The following is a 19,914-nucleotide window of genomic DNA, read 5'->3' as shown; positions in this document are numbered from 1 at the left end:
ATACATCCTAAAACATGTTAAGTTTTGAGCAGACAAATTAAAAATAGCTTGCCTTTTAAAGCCCTCAATGGGTTTTCCAAAGACCATTATAAAGCCATGGTAAGATGCCGCTCTTCAATTCATATCATTAAATATTAAGTGAGTATTTTTTGTACAAGGCAAAAATGATAAGGACTCTCTCTCTTTCAGGCCGGGAAAAAGAGCTGGAAGCTTTTCAGATGGCATTGCGGAAATGTGTGCAGCAGAAGGAAGGGCAAGCAGTTCTATATGAAGGTGCAAAGGGCTATGGAAAAAGCCAGTTGTTAGCAGAAATAGACTACCTGGCTCAGAAGGAGGGGCACAGGTGAAGACTACCTTTCTTCTATCTTCTTTCTCTCTCTCTGTCTCTCTCTGTCTGTCTCTCTGTCTTTCTCTCTCTCTCCCTCTCTCCCTCTCCATCACTCTCTCTTCCCCCTCCCTCCTCCTTATTCCCCCTCCTTTCCTCCCTTGCTGTCACTCTCTTTCTCGTAATATACCTCGTAATGCTCAGATCCTGGGCAGTTTACTAAATGACTTTTTTTCTGTATTATGGAACTCAGTGGTAAACTACTATGTCAACAGGGTTTTGGCAATGGAGCTGAAGAAAACAGATGCCGGACAGTGCTTCTATGCCATCCAGACACTTATGGCTATCTTCTTTGAGATTGACCTGTGCCCACCCCATGACCGTCAACAGCTCCTCCGTAGCCGCCTTTGTGGGGTGGTAGAAGAACCACTTCACTGCATTTTCAATGACCTGTTTTTTGTGAAGGTGATGGAGGCAGCAGCTTTTCTTGCTTAAATTGGTTGGTTGACTGATGTTGGTTCTTATTAATGACAGCATTTGGGATCGAGTATCCTCCAATATCCTTTGGATCTTGCCTCCTAATCTAGTGTTCTTTGGCCATGGCGGTTTTTAAAGCATTGCTCCTTTCATGATTTGGTCTCAACCCTGACCAGCAGATGTAGCTCCTATTAACAACTTGACTCAGAAGTACAGTTCCTTAGTCCACAAGCCCATTTCTTTTCCTACCTTGACTTTACCAGTTTTACCAGCCTGTCTTGCACTGCATTCATAGGTAATGTTATGTCATGGATACTACTAATCATTCATCACAGGATTGGCTTGTCAGCCTAGGGCGCTGACTTTGTACTAAAGATGTAGAAGAAGAAATCCATCTTGGCTTCTTAGTATTACTCAGAAGCCTGTGCCGGGAAATGCCAGTAGTTTTTTTTTTTTCCCCCCAAGCACTCTGGTAGCCAAACCCAATCCTAGAATGCTAGAACTGCCCAAATGGGCCCTCGGCTGTACACTTCAGAAGTATTCCACAATCTTGAGTATGCAATAGTCTGTTCCATTAGGGATGGTCTTACAAATCTGAAACTTGCATATTTCTCAAAATGGTGGAAAGAATATTGGATTTGGAATCAGAAGGTTTGGTTTCAATCCTAGCTTTGCTACATAAATCTTGTTTGACCTTGGGCAAGTCAGTTGAAGTTGTTTTGACTTTAGTTTCCTCATCTTTAGACTGAGGGGGGCCATACTAGGTGATCACTTATGTCTTTTCTAACTCTAAAATCCTATGCATTCCATAAGGGAGTTCCCTTTCTTCTCTCTTTTACCTATCAAAACTGAATTTTCCTCAGCTGATGGTTCTCTTTGGGTAGTCTGTCTGTTTAAGTGTTGCTGATTGGGTAGGTGCTTTAAATGGTGATTCTTGAATTATCTTTCTGGCCAGTTTCCCTTGTCCTTCATAGTTTCCCACATGGATGACCTAGACAGACAGAAGAAAATTAAAGCCTGTTTGATCCAGTTGCTTCAAGAGGTGGGTACTTTTGCCATATGCAAAGAATTCTATCCACATTTATCCACATTTCAGCTTACTCAAGATAAAGAACCCTTTCAGTTTCTTGCAGTTATTACCACCTATTTTACTTACTTCATCTGTTCACATTGCTGTCTCTAATATTAATTTTAAATATAAACTGTGGCCTCATAGGAACTTAAAATATGCGTGGAAACTAAAACACTTCATTACTTCACCAACTGCAAAGGAATGGGAGGCAGAAAGACAGCAAACTTAAGAGACAGCTACTTTGCTTACTTAGAGATATGGTGTTCATTCCCATCACATTCCTGTTTTGTTTTGTAAGCCCCCAAAATGTCCCTAATTATGGTAATAAGTAGTAAACTAAACCACAAATTTTGGAATTAAATTAAACAGAATAAAGAATCTTTGACATCAACTCCTAAGACCCTGGAAAGTGACCAGAAACCCCCTACTGAATCTTTACCACAGTCTCTGTCTCCTCATCCTCAACCTGTTTTTTTTTAAGCTCTATGATTATCTTTTTTTAATACCACAATTATTTCCCTATAGTCCACGCTTCCTTATAACCCTCTCTTATAAAAGAAAGGGGTTAATTCTCTAAAATCATTTGGCTCAGTGATCATGTCTGATATAGTATGCAGCATTCCACATGAGCAGCCTTCTGCCTTCCTACTGAGATGAGGGAAATGTGATTAAACATTTTTTTCTCACATACTAGCATTCCAAATAAGTTTTAAAAAACTGCTTAATCCAACAAACATTTAAACACTTAACTATGTACAAGGCACCCTATTAGGTCCTTGTCTCTGCAAAGGCAAAAACAATATAGTCATTGTGTATAGCACACAGTGTACTGGGCGGATACAACATAAACAACAATAAATAACATATAAAGTAATTTCAAGAAAGAGAGACTCTTAATAACTGGTGTGTCAGGAAAGGCTTCATGTAAAAAATGTCACTTGGGTTATGGGGAGAAGGAATCTAGGAGTTTTATGAGACACAGGTGAGCAGGGAATATAATCACTTAGTTTTATTGTGGGTTTTTTGTTTACTGACTAGTAATAGATCAGCACTGTTTTCTAAGCTCATTTCATTGCATATGTTTAATATGAGTTAAATATCTTGTGGATTAGAATGGGAACAAAATAATCATTTTTAACATTGTATCAGTGGGGGACAGTATTCCCAGTTCCAAACATTTTAACAATGCAACTTGTTTGAAAGGTGAAGACTGTTGGTGATGCACGGTTTCACAGTATGTCAGGAAATAACTCTAAAGAAAAAGACATCAGCAAAACTCTGTAAAAGTTGGAGATTGGCTTTCTACATGTTTTCCAGTTTGTATTAGTTCCCTAGATTGTTCAGTTTAATTTGCTTTTTAAACAACTTTGGTCTGAGTGCTAATAGAAAATTAATATTTAAATTGAATTCCATAAAAGGTTCAGCAAATCAGAGCATTTCTTTCCAGTTTTTTTTAATTCAAATTCCTGTGTATTAAAAGTATGAGTACAAAAACCCAGAGACAAAAAAAGTTGTTTTGGTGTTACCTGCTATTTTGATTTATCCCACACATTTGTGTTTCACTTCCATTATTGCAGAAAATTGAGAGTTGTTAGATAGTTTATATGCCAAGTTTTCTATTTGCAAAAAGACCTCCTTTTTTTGCATGCCCACTGGATGTGATTACCCATGCAGCAGATATATATGGGACTCTGCCTTGGAACAAACTAAGTTTTTGATAGATCAAGAAATGTTTTCAAAACATTTGTGCTGTCTTAATAGACAACATCTTTCCAGATTTTTCAGATGTCTTAGACATATTTTTTACATTTTAGTTAATTTGCAACTCAAAATAACTTATTTCATATTCATTTAGAGTATTTTCTGTTCTAAAAATTTCTTTAGCAAGTAAATATGGGAGCCATATGTAAAAGCAGCTGGGAGAAGTAGAAAACTGACTTTAGAGTCAGGAAGATCTGGTTTCAAGTGCTGCTGTTGTCATGTACTGGCTTTGTAAATCTGGGCCTATTTAACTTTTCAGTGCTCAGTTTTGCCAGACTGTTCTCTAAGACTGTAATTTGCAGAGCAATTGCTGATGTGCTCACCAGGAGCTCCTGCAACCAATTAAGTCACAGGTTTTGTAAAAAAATGTGAAGTTAAATATTAGCTGGACATAGAATACATTTCTAGAGTCCTGCCCTGTGCTGAACTGACCTTAAGCCCCATTGGTGATGGATAAATGAATATATTGACTTTCCCAACTTTAAAAATACTAGTTTTCAAATAAGTTAATAGTATGAAATTCCCAGTAGGCTTGGACATTTGGAGTTTTTGTGTCTAATTTAGAAATCTTTGTTCTTTCTTTGCTTTTGTTTTAAGGCAGTGAAGGAAGAATCACTGATTTTCCTCATTGATGAGGCCCAGTACATAGACATAGCCTCTTGGGAGTTTTTGGTGACATTGCTCTCCAGTGTTCCTGTTGTCATGGTGATGGCCCTGTCTTCCACATCTGCCCTGTGTAATTTGGCACAGAATTTCGTACAAAGCCCCCAAGCTGCCTACGTGTCTGTACCAATACTGGTACCTTCCTTACTGTTGGAAATGGTGTGTCAGGATCTGGGAGTGGTGAGCATCCCCCGAGAGCTGCAGATGTGAGTGACCAAGACCATAATATAAGGGAGCAGGTCCAGGTCTCCTTTACACAAGGAATGGGAAGGGTACTGTTAATGGTAGTGGGCTTAATGACAAATAGTACCTGGACCACAAGGAAACCACCATAGGCTATCTATAGAAAAGCTTTTATGTATATATATATATATGCATACACACATATACACATACATACATACATATATACATACGTGTGTGTGTGTGTGTGTATATATATAATATATATATATATATATATATGAATGAAATCAACTTTTGATAAGTGTGTGGGATCACTTTGTGAGCTGCCTGTAGCTAGGCCAGCTTCTGCCCTGTCCCCAGGACCCCTTCTTAGGGATTACTACTTCATTAATAATGTAAGACAAAATTAGGAAAATCAGTCATCTCATAAAATTGCTTAACGTTTATATAGCCCTTCAGAGCTAAAAAGAAATTATTTCTTATAAATTATTTACTATTTTATATCATCTTTGCAGTTGCTTTTCTTTGTCAGTGCTGATTATATAGATGTGACTCTAACAAAGTAAGATTAGCATTTAACTGTGAACTAACCTTAAGTCCCCTTCGCATGGTCTTTAGTCAGCCTCTTACAACATTTCTCTCTTTGCAGCTACTTTCTTCAAAGGAGCTTTGGGGTACCCCTCTATTGTGAGGTCCTGCGCCAGAGTCTTCTTTCCTGGGAGGTGCTGCTCTTTCATGTCCTACAGAAGGAGGAGGAGGAGGACAGCAAATGGGAGATGCTTACCAGTAAGCTTAATTACCTCCTACAGGTTCTTCCTAACCTGCTGAATCGCTTTCCCAGTAGTAGACCATTTCATCACTCCTGCCTTATGGGGCAGATGCTTTTTCTTCCTGATAACTAGAGTTTATTTAGTAGAATAATACGCTGTTTCTTCCCAGGCCTCTTAATGGTGCCCTTAGTCAATGAATTTTTAAATTAAGTTGATGGCAACGCCTAATACCAATGACTTAGTTTGGCCAGACAACAGTGGGTGCAGTGTTATAGAATCAACAAAAATATTGGCAGTACATAGTTAAAGCAAGGCACTGACATAAAAGGTGACTTAGATTTTGCAAGTTCAGAGTTTGAGTTGAATAAACCCAGGAATACTTAGAACTATGATGTAAAGAAAGGAAGGGATGTAGTAAGGTGAACAGAAAGAAGGAGATTCGTGTGTGTGTGTGTGTGTGTGTGTGTGTGTGTGTGTGTGTGAGTGTGATACACACATACATATATGTGGAACAGCCTATAAATATATATACACACAGGTAATACATATATATGGTATACATGTGTATTATATATCACGTGTGTATGTTTTATGCATGTGTTTATATATATTTGTGTGTGTGTATGTATGATTGAATGACAACCAAAGGTTTGGAGGCAAAAGAATAAGGAACTAGCAGGAGGAACCATAAAAAGTCATTATGTTTGGCAAAGATATAGTTTTGTTATTATTAGCAGATAAGAACAGACAGGGAAAGTGAAGCTAGTTAATTTTAACTTAGATTCACTCTGTCTTAATCCCTTTTTTCTTTTAAACAACTCCTGTATCTTTTGATTTGAAATCCAAATTATTGAGCAGTAATATTCCATAGGCCAACTTCTCTCTCTCCGTAGCCAATGCCACCAAATCAGCAATGTATAAGGTTTCCCCCACCAGCTCTGAAGAGGAGCTTTACATCTGTACTGTCAGGGAGGATGTGAATCTGGATACCCTCTTTCTTCCACCTTTGTTAAAAGGTGAGTCCTCTGTAGACTCTAAGTATAGTGATTTCAGATGTCTTTGTCCATCATTGGCTTTCTGTGTAACCAAAGGTAAGTCATTTGAAATCTTTTATCTTCACTTTCTTTTTTATCTTCACTGAGCTGAAAGAGGAATCTCACTTAAGAGAAATAACAAATGAAATTGGCTAAGTATATTCTTATTGATATCTTTTTCCATAGAAATAGCAGTAATCCAACTGGATGGGCTAACCCCTGCACAACAAATGTTGGTCAAGTGTGCAGCCATCATTGGACGTATGTTTCCCACAGACCTTCTGCAGCGTCTCCTGCCTGGATGGACCAAGAAGAAGATGGAACAAGTGTTAAGGTCTCTTATGGAGTTACGAGTGCTTTGCCTGGTCAGCAAAAGCCAAGAGACTGCACCTGGGTCAGCTCTGACTCCATGTTTAATCCCACTGATAGTCCAAGCAGAAAAGCAGAAGTGGAAGTTAGGTGAGTAAAGGCTACTGCTTGATTCTCAGTCTTGGAAACAGTTTCAAATGAGGGCTCCTATATTGACTTGGGAGGGCAAAGCCTTGTACTGGGCATTGAGTGGAAATATTAAAGAAGGAGATACAAGTCTATAAAGGTGTTCAAAGGGAAGACAGAAAAAAAATTAAAGAGACATGAATGCAGGCAAAAAAACCATTCATAGGCCCACCCTACATGTTACCTTTCACAGTATTGTTTAGCTAATGTCATATTTTTAAAAAACTGATTAAGCATATTAAATGTGGTGTGCTTTATAAGTCGAACTAGTATTTAATCAGATTTAAGTTGTTCCTGATGAGTCCCATTCCTGGAATGCCCTTACTGCCCCTTTTTGCCTGTTGAATTACTAGCCAGTAATGTGTCCTCCTATGTGTCCTTCAGGAATGGTTCAGTGATCCCTGTCAACAGCAGCCTTTCTTTAATGTCTTCTAACATTTTGTTGGTTCCTCTGTGGAACATTTAAGAATTATTTTGTATTACACTATCTGTGTATATGTCATTTTCCTCCTACTAGAATGTAAAATATTGGTACTCATATGGATATGTATAATGATTTAGAAAGTCAAATAATATCACCTCACATGTATATAGCCCTTTGTTTTACAAAGCATGTTCCTCATACTTGTGAGCAAGTAGTGATGTGAAGACACTGTGGTTTGTGGAGATAAGTGACCTACTCAAGGTCACACAACTCATATGCATTCTTGCCAGGTTTCTCACTGTCAGGCCTAGTACACTTTTCTACCACATAACCCCTCTTCCTAAGGAGCTCTCTGGAGTTTATAATGTGTTCTTTCTGTCTACTTTTTTCCTGTTCCCTCCCTTTTGATAGGAATGGGCAGCATCACTTTGAGAGTAGTGATAATGTCAATCAGAATTTGAAAACAATGTTTGCTGTGAATAAAGAGGACAGTATTTTAATGGACAAAACACTGAATTGGGCAGAGGGTTGGAAGCTCAGCAAGAATCATCTCTGTGAGCCTAATTGGTATTTTGTGCTCTTCAAAACCGGAAGTTGTCAGGGAGCTTTTATTTCAAAGTGAAAAAAAATGCTTTTGGATTGTATGTTGCTTTGCATTGACCTTGCTTCTGCTGTTCTGCATTCATTAGTCAAATATTCATAAAGTGCACATAATGTACAAAACACAGCTAGGCTTAGGTAGAGGAGCTACAAAGTAAAATAAGAGAAGGTACCTGTCCTCATGGAGTTTACATTCAAGTAAGAGGAAGAAATACATACCCAGGTAATAAAATAGAAGTTATTCATAGAGAGGTGTAACACAAAGTGCTTTGAGATGTTAGAGGAAGGAAGGTTGTTGTTGATCAGGATCATTGAAGATTTCAAGGAGGATACATTTAAGTTGCTCTTTAAAAAAAAATGAGTAGGAATTCAAATCCAGTGAATTGGAGTCAAAAAATGGGGTTTAAATCCAAGTTCTGCTGTTTACAACCTATATATCCTTGGGCAATGCATTTAACCTCAGATTCCTCATCCGGAAAATGAAATGTCTGGACTCAGTGATTTATAAGTTTCTTTTTCCTTCCAGCTCTAAATCCTAAGATCCTACATAAGCTTCCATATGTTTAATAGAGAGCTTTCTATAGTGTAAAGAACAGGTGTTTTAAAGAGTATTACTTTGATCCTTTTCTGTTGCAGATGTAAGTCCAACTACTGCTCTCAGAATGCAAGAGGAGCTTTCCTCTTCTCCATTAGCAGTACTACAATTTGGAGTACCTCTACTTCGAGAAGCAGCATGGGAGCTGTGGCCCAAGGAGAAGCAAGCAACTTTGCACCTTGAATGTGCAAGATTCCTCCAGGATTGGGCCTGCCGATGTGAGAGTTGCAGTGGAGGGGATTTTGTCCCCTTCCACCGTTTTGCCATTGGTCCTGTCCAAAACTCCTTTGCAACATCCTGGTTTTGCAGGGCTCAAAATAGCAGCTCTCAGCTCAGAGAAGGGATTCTGACCAAGTTGCAGAAGCCCTCTACTCAAGGTAATCATGGGGTGACAGAGAGGACACATAATGGTAACGTCTCCCTGACACCTTATGGTCATATTTGTGCTCTTCTTTTTCAAAAGACTATAATCAAATAATGAAGGAAGAGAAAAAGGATGGAAAGGAAGTACAAGTGAGAGAAACCATTTTTTTCCTTTAGAGGTAAACAATGGATATGATAGAGGAGGAATTATAGAATGAATTGTGGGATGAGTAAAGAGTTAAAATGAGAGGAGACCAGTGGCCATGCTTGGAAACACTGCTTTCTGGCTTGGTATCACAAAAAGGTTCTATCATCTTTTTTTTTCTTGGCAGGCTCCATTTCTCTGACACTAATCTAGTCTTCTGACTTCTGTTATGGGTACTGACTGCAAAGCCACCTCTTCATTTCTGTTTTAGATCGGACAGTTTTTCACATAGAATCACAAATTGTCTATATTAGCTGGATCTTCCTGAGGTCATCTTATCCCTGCCCTTCCTTAGGAAGTATAGGCTCTCCTCAAGGCCAGACATGGAATGCCGTCCTTTGGAGATCTTTGGGGAGGGGATTCAGTGGCCTACATCATCTATCCCACTCAATGATAGGAACTTTCTTCATTATCAAAAGGTTTATTCTCTTATTTAACTTGAATCCCTACTGATCTACTTCAAGTAAATTGCACTATTCTTCCACCCTTCCTGTTGAGGCTAAGAGTAGATAGGGATTTTCTCCCCAACCACATTACCTTCGCATAATCAGATAATATCTCTTCTGTGGGTGTCATTTTCAGACTTCCCTGTTTTGATTTGTGAAGAAGCAGTTGCACTTATATCATTAATACCAAGGGGTGAGACTCAGTCAAGGCTAAATAGACAAAAGCCATAGATGTTATCGGTCATAATGGCTTTTGGAAACCTAAGCTCTGTTGTTCCTCTGATAATTTCCTTTGTCTCATGTCTTGAGCGCTGAGAGTCAAATAGCTATTCAGGTCTGGTTACAGATGTAATCTGGACAGCTCTTAATTACTGCATACTATAAGGCAGACATAGAGTGGATAATCTAAAACCAATATGTAAAGTAAAGCTTTTCATACACATGCATATGTATGTATGTGTGTGTGTGTGTGTGTGTGTATATATATATATATATATATATATATATATGTGTGTGTGTATACACATATTAGCACAACTTTTTTTTGTTTGCTTCTTTTTATATTTACTTTCCTAATTTTGTATTGCTTATGGTAGTATTAGCATTTATTTGTGCTTCAGTTTATAATGGGAAAGACAGTTTAGACATGCTTGAATGTCTAGGGGAACTCAAATATTGCTACAGGTAATTGAGAGTGAACTATATTCTATTTTTTTCTCTGCAGAGAATTTTCAGTTCGATAAGAAAAGTTTCAGGAATCAAGATCGTCTCAGGTAGACCAGAGTGATGGAGTTTAATAAAATTAATGAGGAAAATTTTAAAGTAGTGGGCGGGCATCAGATTCTGGTAGTCTGTCCTAAGGGAGGAGGTCATCAGCCTGGATAATACATAGGACTGGGTAATCCAAAAAATAATTTACAAATAGCTAAATATAAACTGAGAGCACTAGACTTGGCGGCAGGAGACCTGAGTTTTAATCCCAGCTCTGACACTGACCTTATCACCTTTGGCAACTCAACTTCATTTTCAGCCCATTTCCTGGTCTATGCTATAGGAGAGAATAATACGTGCATTCTGTGCTTTACAAGGTTATTTTGGGGAGAATGCTTTGTAACCTTAAAATGTTCTGTAAGTAAATTGGATTTGAAATGCATTTTTGATGACATATATTTGCTTTTCCAATTATGTTTGGCCCATGCTGATTTTAAAAAGAATTTGTATTTTCCAAGAATTAGCCAGATGTTTCTGTATCATACACCTCATCCGATCTAAATTCCTTTGCCTAGCTTTCAAAGTTCTCTATAATCTGTTCCTAGCTTAACTGTCCAACCTTTTATTTGACTACTACCCAAAATGCACTAGGTCCAGTCAGGTTGGTGGTGTTCAGTATTATCTTTATGCATAAGGGGTGCCCATTCTTATGTCTGCTTTTGCTCATACAGTGTCACTGTCTGGAATGCCTTCCTCCATCCTGTCCAATGACCCAAATTCTACAAGTCATTCAATACCCACCTCAATTCATGTGTCTTCTCAGAAGTCTCCCCAGACCATGGTAGATCTCTCACTATTCATTTGGCAACTAGTCATGTGTACCCTTATGACATCTAATATATTATTATGTAGCTCTTCACACACACACATGTACACATCTTACCTTTCCAAATACATTAAGTTCCTTTAGGGCAAGATTTTTTCTTTCTTTATTTTTTTTTAATTTCCCAATACACGGTACATTATACATAGAATAGGGCCTTAAAGAATATTAGCTAATTGATACTAAATAATGTACCCGATCACTGTCCCTCAATATCAGTGAAAGAGAAGACAGGCAATTAAAAGAATTAGATGATTGCCAAATTATAGAAGTGCATCATAGTAAAAGGCAGAGGTAGTGTTAGTAGTTTGGATGATGCATTGGGTTAATAGAGAAATACCTTATGAAAAAGTTGGGCTTAGAACCTGGTCGCATTACACCCCTTGAAATAGGAAGTCAAGGTAGTGAATAAGTCATGGTGATGAGAAAGCCAAGGTTGCTTACTGGAAAAAGCACTGGACTAGGGATCAGGAGACCTTTGTTCTAGTTTTCACTTTTCCACTAACTTGCTGTGTGATCTCAGGTAAGTCGCTCCACTTCTATTCAATTAAGTTTCTCATCTGTCAAATGAGAGAAGACAGGGCTAGATGATTTTTGAGGTCATTTCATCTCTACCATTTCAGGATTCTATAATTCAATTTGTCTTATGTGAACTATGTATTCCCAGTGCCTAGAATGGTTCTCTGTATGCAGCAGGCATTTAATAATTGTTTATTGAATTAATGAAAGTTGCCTTTCTCAGTTCTTTATCTTCACTCCAAATAGAACAGAACAGGAGTTTCTGGATCATGTGAACAGAATGAAAGCCCAGGCCAGCAATAAGAAGGAAGTACTGAATGTGGAGCCTTGTCAGTGTGGGGCCATCCTGGAATTAGTTCTTTCGCCTCTGACACAACATTGTATAATAATTGAAGATAGTGCCAGTGCTTTCTACTACTTGCTAGAGGCTGCAGCTGCTTCTTTGTACATGGCGGACAATTATATGGTGAGAAAATTCTGCCGCTTTCTTCCTACTAAGTGTTCCTATGTTCCTTCCTCCTCCTAAATGTCTCTCATTTTATGTCCCTTAGCTTTGGGAGATTTGAATGAAATTTATTTTTGTTTTTTAAACTGCCAAGTGGGAGATGAATAGAAAAAGATGAAAGTAAGAGAGAGAGAGAAGGTGGAGAAGGACTTAGGAACAAATAGAAAATTAGAGAAGCTAGTGAATAATTAGTAGGAGGGAGTGTAACATATTAAGTATGGCTATCCCAAAAGTTAGCTCTTCCTTTAGGACTTGATAGAATAAATGTGTGGCATATAGGCCAAAGACTCTACTCTTTTAACCCTAAACCAAGCCTAGTTTTAATTTTAATTCTAATTTTTAACATTTACCATATTTTACTTTAACCATGAACCTAATAATCCCAATTTTATTCTCTTGTCCTGATCTCATCTTCCTGACTTGAAGGCATTTTTTTACTTGAAGAAAGCAACCAGCCTGCTGGGACAGTCCTCAGCATTCTCATTCTTAAAGAAACCTAAGCTGAAGATCAGTCAATTTGAGGAAGCTACTTTTTGCAGTCTTCGGGCAGAGGTGAGAGTCGAGGAGAATTCTCTGAGGTTTTGATTGTTCTCTGAGAAATTCTTATTATTTCTATGAAGCCTCCTTGTGTTAGGAACTGTCACTAGGTGTATCAACCTCTGAAGCATCTTTCCTTTAATTCTTATATATTGTCAGCTCATAGTTATACAGCACTATTGTGTTATTATTGTGTGTTAGTTCCAATATGACGTTTTGCAGCCACTCAGTCCATTTCTAGGTTACATTCTTCCACTTGTCAGCTGGGGAACACAAATTTATTTTTAGGTTAGCCTTATAAAACCTAATGAGGATAAGTAAATCTGATATATGCAGTGTGTTTGAGAACTAATGGGAAATTTGAATGGTCCACTATTGTTGGGTTATTTGTGGTCCTGTTCCCTTCAATTACTGTGAAGAATAAAGAGGCCTTGAGAGCATGATTATGTCTATTTTCAGACAGTTATTATGTAGTCTTCCCCTGATTATTCTGTAGTCCAATTAACTTTGCAGCTTTCTTAGGAGATTTGGGTGACCTTATGGAGCATCTGTCTTTGAGACAACCTAAAATAACCTTGCCCAGTTTTGAGTTGTTTCGTCCACCAACATTGCCCCCTCAGTTCTCTCCTACCCCCACCATTTCCTTCATGTACATCCTCTTTGTCGTTATCTCTGGAAGTGACAACCACTAGAAAGGTGAGTACAGAATTTGATGATGACTCCAGATCTCTTCCAGGTATCCTGGAGGCACACAAACTATTTTTCATCCAGTCACCATCTAAATGACCACTTGTCTTGGCCCTGGATAGTGTATTCTAGTTTAGACCTCAATCTTGTACCCTATTGCTCAATGCTAGGAGAGGAGAATATAGAGCATTTTGTTGGCTTTCTGTTTCTCAGAAAGTTGCTCTGTGCCCCCCTTGCTTATAGATACACTTGGAGCCTGGTCATGAATGTGGCTCTTGTCCCAGATCTCACCTCCAGCTTTCCATTGGCCTTAATCATAGGCCCAGTTAAAAAAAAAATTCATCGTAATTCACTGAACCCAGACTTCATGTGCTATATTCTTTCCGTGCCCTTATTGTGTCTTCTGTTTTCCAGGTGTGTTTCAACATGGGACAGATCACTTTGGCCAAGAAGCTGGCTAGGCAAGCTCTCCAACTGCTGAAAAGGAACTTTCCCCGAACTTGGCTTGGGATGATCTTCCAGTCCTTCCTTGAAAAGTACCGGCATTCCACCTCCCAGAGGCAGGCCCCTCTAAATCGCAATACCAAGTGAGATACTGGGGCCCAATATCACTAATTACCTCTGGAGCCATGAGGCATTTCCAGCTAATCCAGTTCAGGGCTTTGAACATTTCTAGGATTGGAAAGGTGCCAGCTTTGAACCTGCTCACCCAAATGATTATGCTCCTTTCTCCTCCAACTAGTTCACTGTTGTAATAAAATAAAAACTCATTTTCCCTCAGAGTATGGAGTTATACCATCTTCAGATATGTACACTGAGTTTTGGGGGTAAAGGATATTGTTAAATTGTAACTCCATAAGTAATGAGCATCTAGACCCGAGTGTGGGTGAAAAATACATTTAACCAAAATAATGGCAATTCAAAGATTGTGCCTTTTAAAAAAGCCTTCTCTTTGAATACTCTGCTTGTCAGGAGGGTTAATTTAAAATTGAGTGGAGGGTTGGGAGCAGTGGGAAGCCTGGGTCTCTTCCAGGTTTGTTGATTCTGGAGATCTTCACTTGCTGAGTAGACTTACATTTCGTCTGGTGGAGGGTGTGCCAACCACCCCCACCCCCACCCCACAACAGTGAGAAAAAGTTGGCAGTCCTGCAGCAGCGAGTGCGCTGCCTCTCCTTGCTTTGGCGGCTCTACAGCTTAGAAACCACAGCCAGCAGCCGCAGGTTTTCCCGGCTTGCTGCCCTCATGCAGATGAACTCAGCTGAAGAGTTTGTGAACCAAACTCAGGTGGGTTCCTCCTTCACCCTTTACCTAGCCTTATTGAATTGAGAAGCTAGAGAGGGAGGTCCCAGGTGAGATGATTCCCTGAAGGCTCCTGGTTTCTGCATATCTCTCTGATGTCCTCAGCTCACTTTAGTATAGCCAATCATGTTGGGCTTCTGCTTAAACCCAGACAGCAACAAAAAAGTGATACAGTAAATTTGCCCTTTTTTTCTTTTAAGTTCATAGAAGTATGTGGCACCTAGGAATGGTCAGGGGTAGTCTCTTCTAGGATCAGCTGGGTAAGCTAGAAACTTAGTGATTTCAAGGAGCCAGGCAATGCCTTGGGGAAATAATCTGTATATAGACTGAAGGGAGTGGGAGTGCTGAGAGTAACTTCTTCATCTCTTTAGCATTATAGGACATAACAGGAAAAAACAATTAAAAAATAACACAAATAATAGTAATCAAGTTCAGACTGTAATGGAGCAGTGCTCTGTTTAATTCATTCAGTTTTTGTTGCAATGCAGTGTTCTGAGTGCTGAAGCTTTTATGAAGGGTAAAAGGGTAGTGAGTCAGGTGAGTTTAAACAGCACAGTCTCATTAGAGAAGGTAAGATTTGACAAATTTTGATGCAAAACATCAGGGATCAGTGAAGAGTAATTGAGGAAAATGGCCTGTTTAAAGACGTGGAAGTGAGGAGCAAATTGTGAATGGGGTGGAAGGCAGAATTGCTTGGCTGGAGTGATAACTTGAGAAATCATAGACAGATGCAGTTGGAGTGATGAAGGGCAGGGTGGTAGAGATGCCTTGAATTCCAGGCAAGCGAAAGGGCACTGCTTTTGCTGTTTCCTCACAACATTCCTCTGAGGTACCAGTTTCACAAATGAAGAAACTGAAATCACTTCCCCATAATCACCTAGCTAGTAAAGGTGAGGTGGAATTCAAACTCAGGCTTTCTATCTCCGAATTTCAGTGTTCTTTTCACTATAATAATTCACATTTATATAATGTTGCTTTACTCACAATACTCCTGTGAGATAAGCAGAACAAGTATTAGTATGACTTTGTTGCATATGAGGAAACTGAGACTCATAAAGGTTAAGTGACTTGTCTGTGGTTACACAGCTAATTGTTGGAAATGGGCTTTAAATGAGGTCTCCTTGCTCTAAATCCAACGTAATTTCTGCCACATCATGAAGGCTTCTGCAAGCAAGGAGACTGGTGTTCTGAGGGTAAGAGCACTTTACCCCTTCATTTGTTATCCTCAGATTATCTCAGCCTATGTGGACTTCTCCCAGTTCTCCCAGAGGATGGGCTACAAGGAGGAGTGGCAGTGCTATGAACTGCTCGCCATCCAGAGGAGTACCCAGTGCACTGTTTCCAGAGAGGGCCTGCTGCTCACAGCTCAGCTCTTGCAGGCTCTGGCCTATAGCAAGCTTTGCCTTGGCCATCTTGACCTGTCCATCCACCTGGGTATTGATGCTGGGGATCGTTTTGAAGGGATCTTAGAGGATCAAGGGTCAGACAGAATTAGGCTTCATTCTGTGTTTTCTAATCCTCTGCAGGTTATCAAGCTCATGCAATGTGCAAACAACTTAGAAAACCAGCCCTGGAATATCTGGTCCTCTCAGTTCTCTTCAAATCCGCATTTCTGAAAAACAAGTATTAAGACTATTTCACATTATTGTATTAATTATCTAAGGAGGGTAGGTTCTCCCTAAGAAGTAATTCCTGACCTATAAAAGGTAGCTGTGAGGAGATGCAGTTTCCTAGCCACTCTAGGAGCTTATGTAGAGTGAGACACAGTCAGAGCTGCCCCAGGTCACTCAGCACAGGCTGTTTGTGAGTAAGTTACATGGTTTTTTTGGTTGTATTGTATTTTGTTTTTTCTTAGAGAAGATAGGAAATTGCAAAGCCTCTGAAAATGTAGTGATTTGGCATTAAGGTTTTACTTTAAAACTTTTTTTTGTGGGGTGCGGAATGGGAACCATAGTATCTGACATTGGATTCACATATCCCTGAATAGAGGAGTAGAATATTTGATTTCTGAGGAATGTTCAGATGTCCTTCTAGTTTGACATCTGCCCCCGTCCTACCCTGTTCCCATGCCCCAAGTGGTTCCAATATCTGTGTCTTCAACAGGTATGGCCTGTGTGTCCATGTGCTGGAAAGTCAATGGGAGCTCATTTCTCAGAGTGACAGTATCCTTGGCTTAGCTTGCTTCTATTCTTCCTGCTTAGACTTATTGCTCTATGGTGAAGGTGAGTGTCATCCTGGGGTCTGTGCTAAACATGGGAGGCATCAGGCTTCTGACTAGGCTCTGGATATAAAACATGAGGAAGGTCCTAGACCTTCTTCTCAAGCTTAATAAACATCTTTCTGGACTCTTAAGACTTAAAAGTGTAAGAGTCTTTTTTTAAAAACACATTGTTCTTCAGTAATACATACCATTTCCCTAAATGTTCATGATTCTTTTTCCCACTGCCTTCCACATCATCCACTTCAGAGGGCTTAAATTCCTTCTCTCTCTCCACAGGGTTGCTTTGTCGGCCCTTTGGTGAGTGCCTACGATTCATTCAACAGTATGAGCACAGCTGTATCCTGTCTTCTCGGAGCAATGTCATGTTGGGTGTCCATTCTTCCCTGGCAATGTGGTAGTATGGGGCAACGGAACCGCAATCAGAGCTGGACTGGGAGATAGAAGGAACTCCTAAAGAGAGTCAGTCATCCCAAGCCTCTAGACAGGACTGCCCCTAGCCCAGAGGTGGAGAACCTACAGCCTCCAGAGCACATGTGGCCTTCTAGGTCCTTGAGTACGGCATTTTGACTGAGTCCAAATTTTACAGAACAAATTCTTTTATTAAGAGGATTTGTTCTGTGAAGTTTGGGTTCAGTCAAAAAGCCACACCTGAGGACCTAAAGGGCCACATGGGGCCTCAAGGCTGCAGTTTCCCCACCCCTGCCCTAGCCCATTGAATAAAGAGAAGGTCTTCTCCTATGTGCTGTGGTGTGAAGGACTATCCTTTGGGGGCTTCCAAAACTCAAGAAAACAATTGATTTTGTGAATATTCACCAGAAGGGTTCTCACGCATTTAACATGCCATTAGCATGAGAGTAGGACAGAGAAAGCAGTAGTGGTATAGTAGGTGATGTTAGTAACTAAAATTTAGGGTTGGGAATGCGAAAGGGGGAAATGAATGTCCTAGTCACCCCACCCCGTCCCTCCTTGTATTTTAAGCTTTCCATGTATGAAAAGTTTCTGCCAGTCTCTTCAGCTCCAACAGTTTGGGTTGTGCCAGGAAAATATGAGTAAGCGACTTGGTGGCCAAAAGATATCTTCGAGGAGTCAGGACAGGTTCAGTGTTTCATCTGAGAGCTATGGAGGAAGGCATAGGAAAAGCTAATATTAGCATTCTCTCCCTAGGTTTGCCCGGCACCGTCAGTGGGACCAGTTTGAGCATAGCTTCTCTAAAGCCCGCCGGCTAGTGGACAGGACGAATGCCTCCCTATTTGGTACCCATGGTTTTGTCCGGTTTTTAGAGTGCCAGGTGATGGCATTACAAAAAATCACAGAAGATGCATCTAAGCACATCCCAAAGACTCGTATTCAAACACTCAAGGTACCCACTTCCTACTGTTCACGTCTCATTCTTTCTTCCCACCAAATGACATCCATCCTTTTCTGCTCACTGGTTCTGTATTCATCCTCCTCTTGCTCTTCTGCTTCTCCAGTAGGTGTTCTTGTTCCTGAATACCTGAGTAGTTCCTGTTCTTATTCTTATCCTTTTTTCCTCTCTAAAGCCTCAACACCTCATACTCCTCCTCCCCAAGGGAGTCTCTGACCAAGCTTCCCATATCCCTGTCCCTCAAGCTCCAGTCCCATTCTAACTCCTCCATGTCCAAAATCTAGCTTGATGAGCTGCCCTGCCACCTCTAGCACCATACCCTGTATTTGAGCATATTAAGTAAATGTTGGGAGCAAGAAAGGGGATGCCTGGTCTTGAAATAATTACCCAATTCTTTTTCTTGTAGTACTTCAAGGAGTTCTTCTCTCGCTGCTCCACCAGCCCTGTGTATCACTCATGGGTCCACAACCTTAAGGCATCAGTCAGTCTGTCAGGGCATGAAGGGACAGGAGCAGTGCCCCTGGCCACTGTCTTCAGACTAAACAACACCTGCCTGACCACTACCCAGGTGAAAGAAGCCTGGATGGACATGAGTATTCCTAGCCAACGGAGTTTAAGCCTCCTTGGTGAGCACCAATTTCTGGAATCCCTTTCTGGTGGAAATGTCAAACAGTCTTAGTTATGTAGAAAACTATGAGCTGAGGATAGGCACAAAATTGCTTTTTCCTCCAAAAAGCATTATGTTTATCCAATATACCTGAACACAGTCCAGGAAGACAGGTGTCTCTTTTACTTTTGACAGCAAAAGACCCATAGTCTACCTCAAGCATTAGTTTTAAGAATTAGGAAATTCTTGGGATTAGCAAAATTTCTATGTTATAGTTTGTGTTTAGTCATAGGGAAAATGGAGACTTGCTGTTTGTTGAGTGACAAGGAGCAGTGAAGTTCTAGGGGATGGCTTTTTAGTCTCCAGGATGCTAAATTGAGAGGTGTGGACTCAAGAAAGAAGAAAAGGGTCAAACATTTCTATTCTCTTCATGTTTTTGTGTCTTCTTTATTAGAGAATATTAACACCACTTTTCGCTCTCCCAGGGCTCTGAGTTTTACATTTGCCAAATGATCTTGATATTCTTTGTGTGCCTCCTTTCAGAATTTGGCAAAGTGGATGGTGCCCAGGAAAAGAAGAATAAGCCAAGAACTCCAGAATATGTGTTAAACAAGGATGGGCAGGAAGTGCAAGAATGTATTTTAAAGCATACATCTCTGTGAAATGATAGTATCCATATTGTTATAGATGACACAAGAAAGTGAACTGGATTCTGTTCTTTCAAACACTGCCCTGCGGTTCTTATTGTATAGTGTATATATTACATTTCCCAGTCACTCCTATGTGTTTGTAAAATTTTAATAAAAACCTGTTTCCAAGATGAAGCGTTAGTTCCCTTAGCTCCTGATAGACATCAGTGTAACTGAACAGGAAGCTAGAGCTTTGCTTGGCTGATTTTGAGCCAGACTAACAACACCCTTTAAAATCTCAAATTCGCATGAAATCATAGAAACTTAGAGGTAGAGGATACCTGTGGGTTCATCAAGTCTAACTCCTACCCAAATAATAACTGTCTAGAACCCACAAACTAGGTGGCTCAGAGGATGGAGTGCGGGTCTTGGAGTCAGGAGGACCTGAGTACAAATCCAGCCTCAGACATTTACTAGCTGTGTCACCTGGGCAGGTCACTTAATCTTGTTTACTCAGTTTTCTCATCTGTAAAA

General features: G+C 39.9%; 1 protein-coding gene across 14 annotated transcripts in view; it reads left to right on the top strand.

Moving 5' to 3' along the window:
* The window catches only part of LOC110217232 (adenylate cyclase type 10-like), a 44,016-nt gene extending 24,445 nt beyond the window's left edge, over positions 1–19,571 (top strand). For 12 of the 14 annotated variants that reach the window (XM_020999487.2, XM_020999484.2, XM_020999481.2 and 9 more), the window contains 20 exons: positions 190–343; positions 601–790; positions 1,758–1,844; positions 4,233–4,504; positions 5,134–5,270; positions 6,148–6,270; positions 6,475–6,747; positions 8,444–8,779; positions 10,141–10,189; positions 11,776–11,995; positions 12,461–12,586; positions 13,673–13,845; positions 14,350–14,542; positions 15,787–15,991; positions 16,084–16,180; positions 16,661–16,779; positions 17,055–17,172; positions 17,943–18,138; positions 18,551–18,770; positions 19,295–19,571. In XM_020999487.2, the coding sequence (XP_020855146.1) occupies positions 190–343; positions 601–790; positions 1,758–1,844; positions 4,233–4,504; positions 5,134–5,270; positions 6,148–6,270; positions 6,475–6,747; positions 8,444–8,779; positions 10,141–10,189; positions 11,776–11,995; positions 12,461–12,586; positions 13,673–13,845; positions 14,350–14,542; positions 15,787–15,991; positions 16,084–16,180; positions 16,661–16,779; positions 17,055–17,172; positions 17,943–18,138; positions 18,551–18,770; positions 19,295–19,413 (3,407 nt within the window). In that variant the 3' untranslated portion in view covers positions 19,414–19,571. The remainder of the gene's footprint in view (positions 1–189; positions 344–600; positions 791–1,757; positions 1,845–4,232; positions 4,505–5,133; positions 5,271–6,147; positions 6,271–6,474; positions 6,748–8,443; positions 8,780–10,140; positions 10,190–11,775; positions 11,996–12,460; positions 12,587–13,672; positions 13,846–14,349; positions 14,543–15,786; positions 15,992–16,083; positions 16,181–16,660; positions 16,780–17,054; positions 17,173–17,942; positions 18,139–18,550; positions 18,771–19,294) is intronic. The other 2 variants (XM_020999479.2, XM_020999478.2) reach the window with 2 other exon arrangements.
* The last annotated feature ends 343 nt before the right edge of the window (positions 19,572–19,914 follow it).

The sequence above is a fragment of the Phascolarctos cinereus genome, unplaced genomic scaffold (assembly GCF_003287225.1).
Source record: "Phascolarctos cinereus isolate Bilbo 61053 unplaced genomic scaffold, phaCin_HiC Scaffold_5;HRSCAF=322, whole genome shotgun sequence".
NCBI lineage: Eukaryota > Metazoa > Chordata > Mammalia > Diprotodontia > Phascolarctidae > Phascolarctos > Phascolarctos cinereus.
This window is presented reverse-complemented; position numbering and strand designations above follow the sequence as displayed.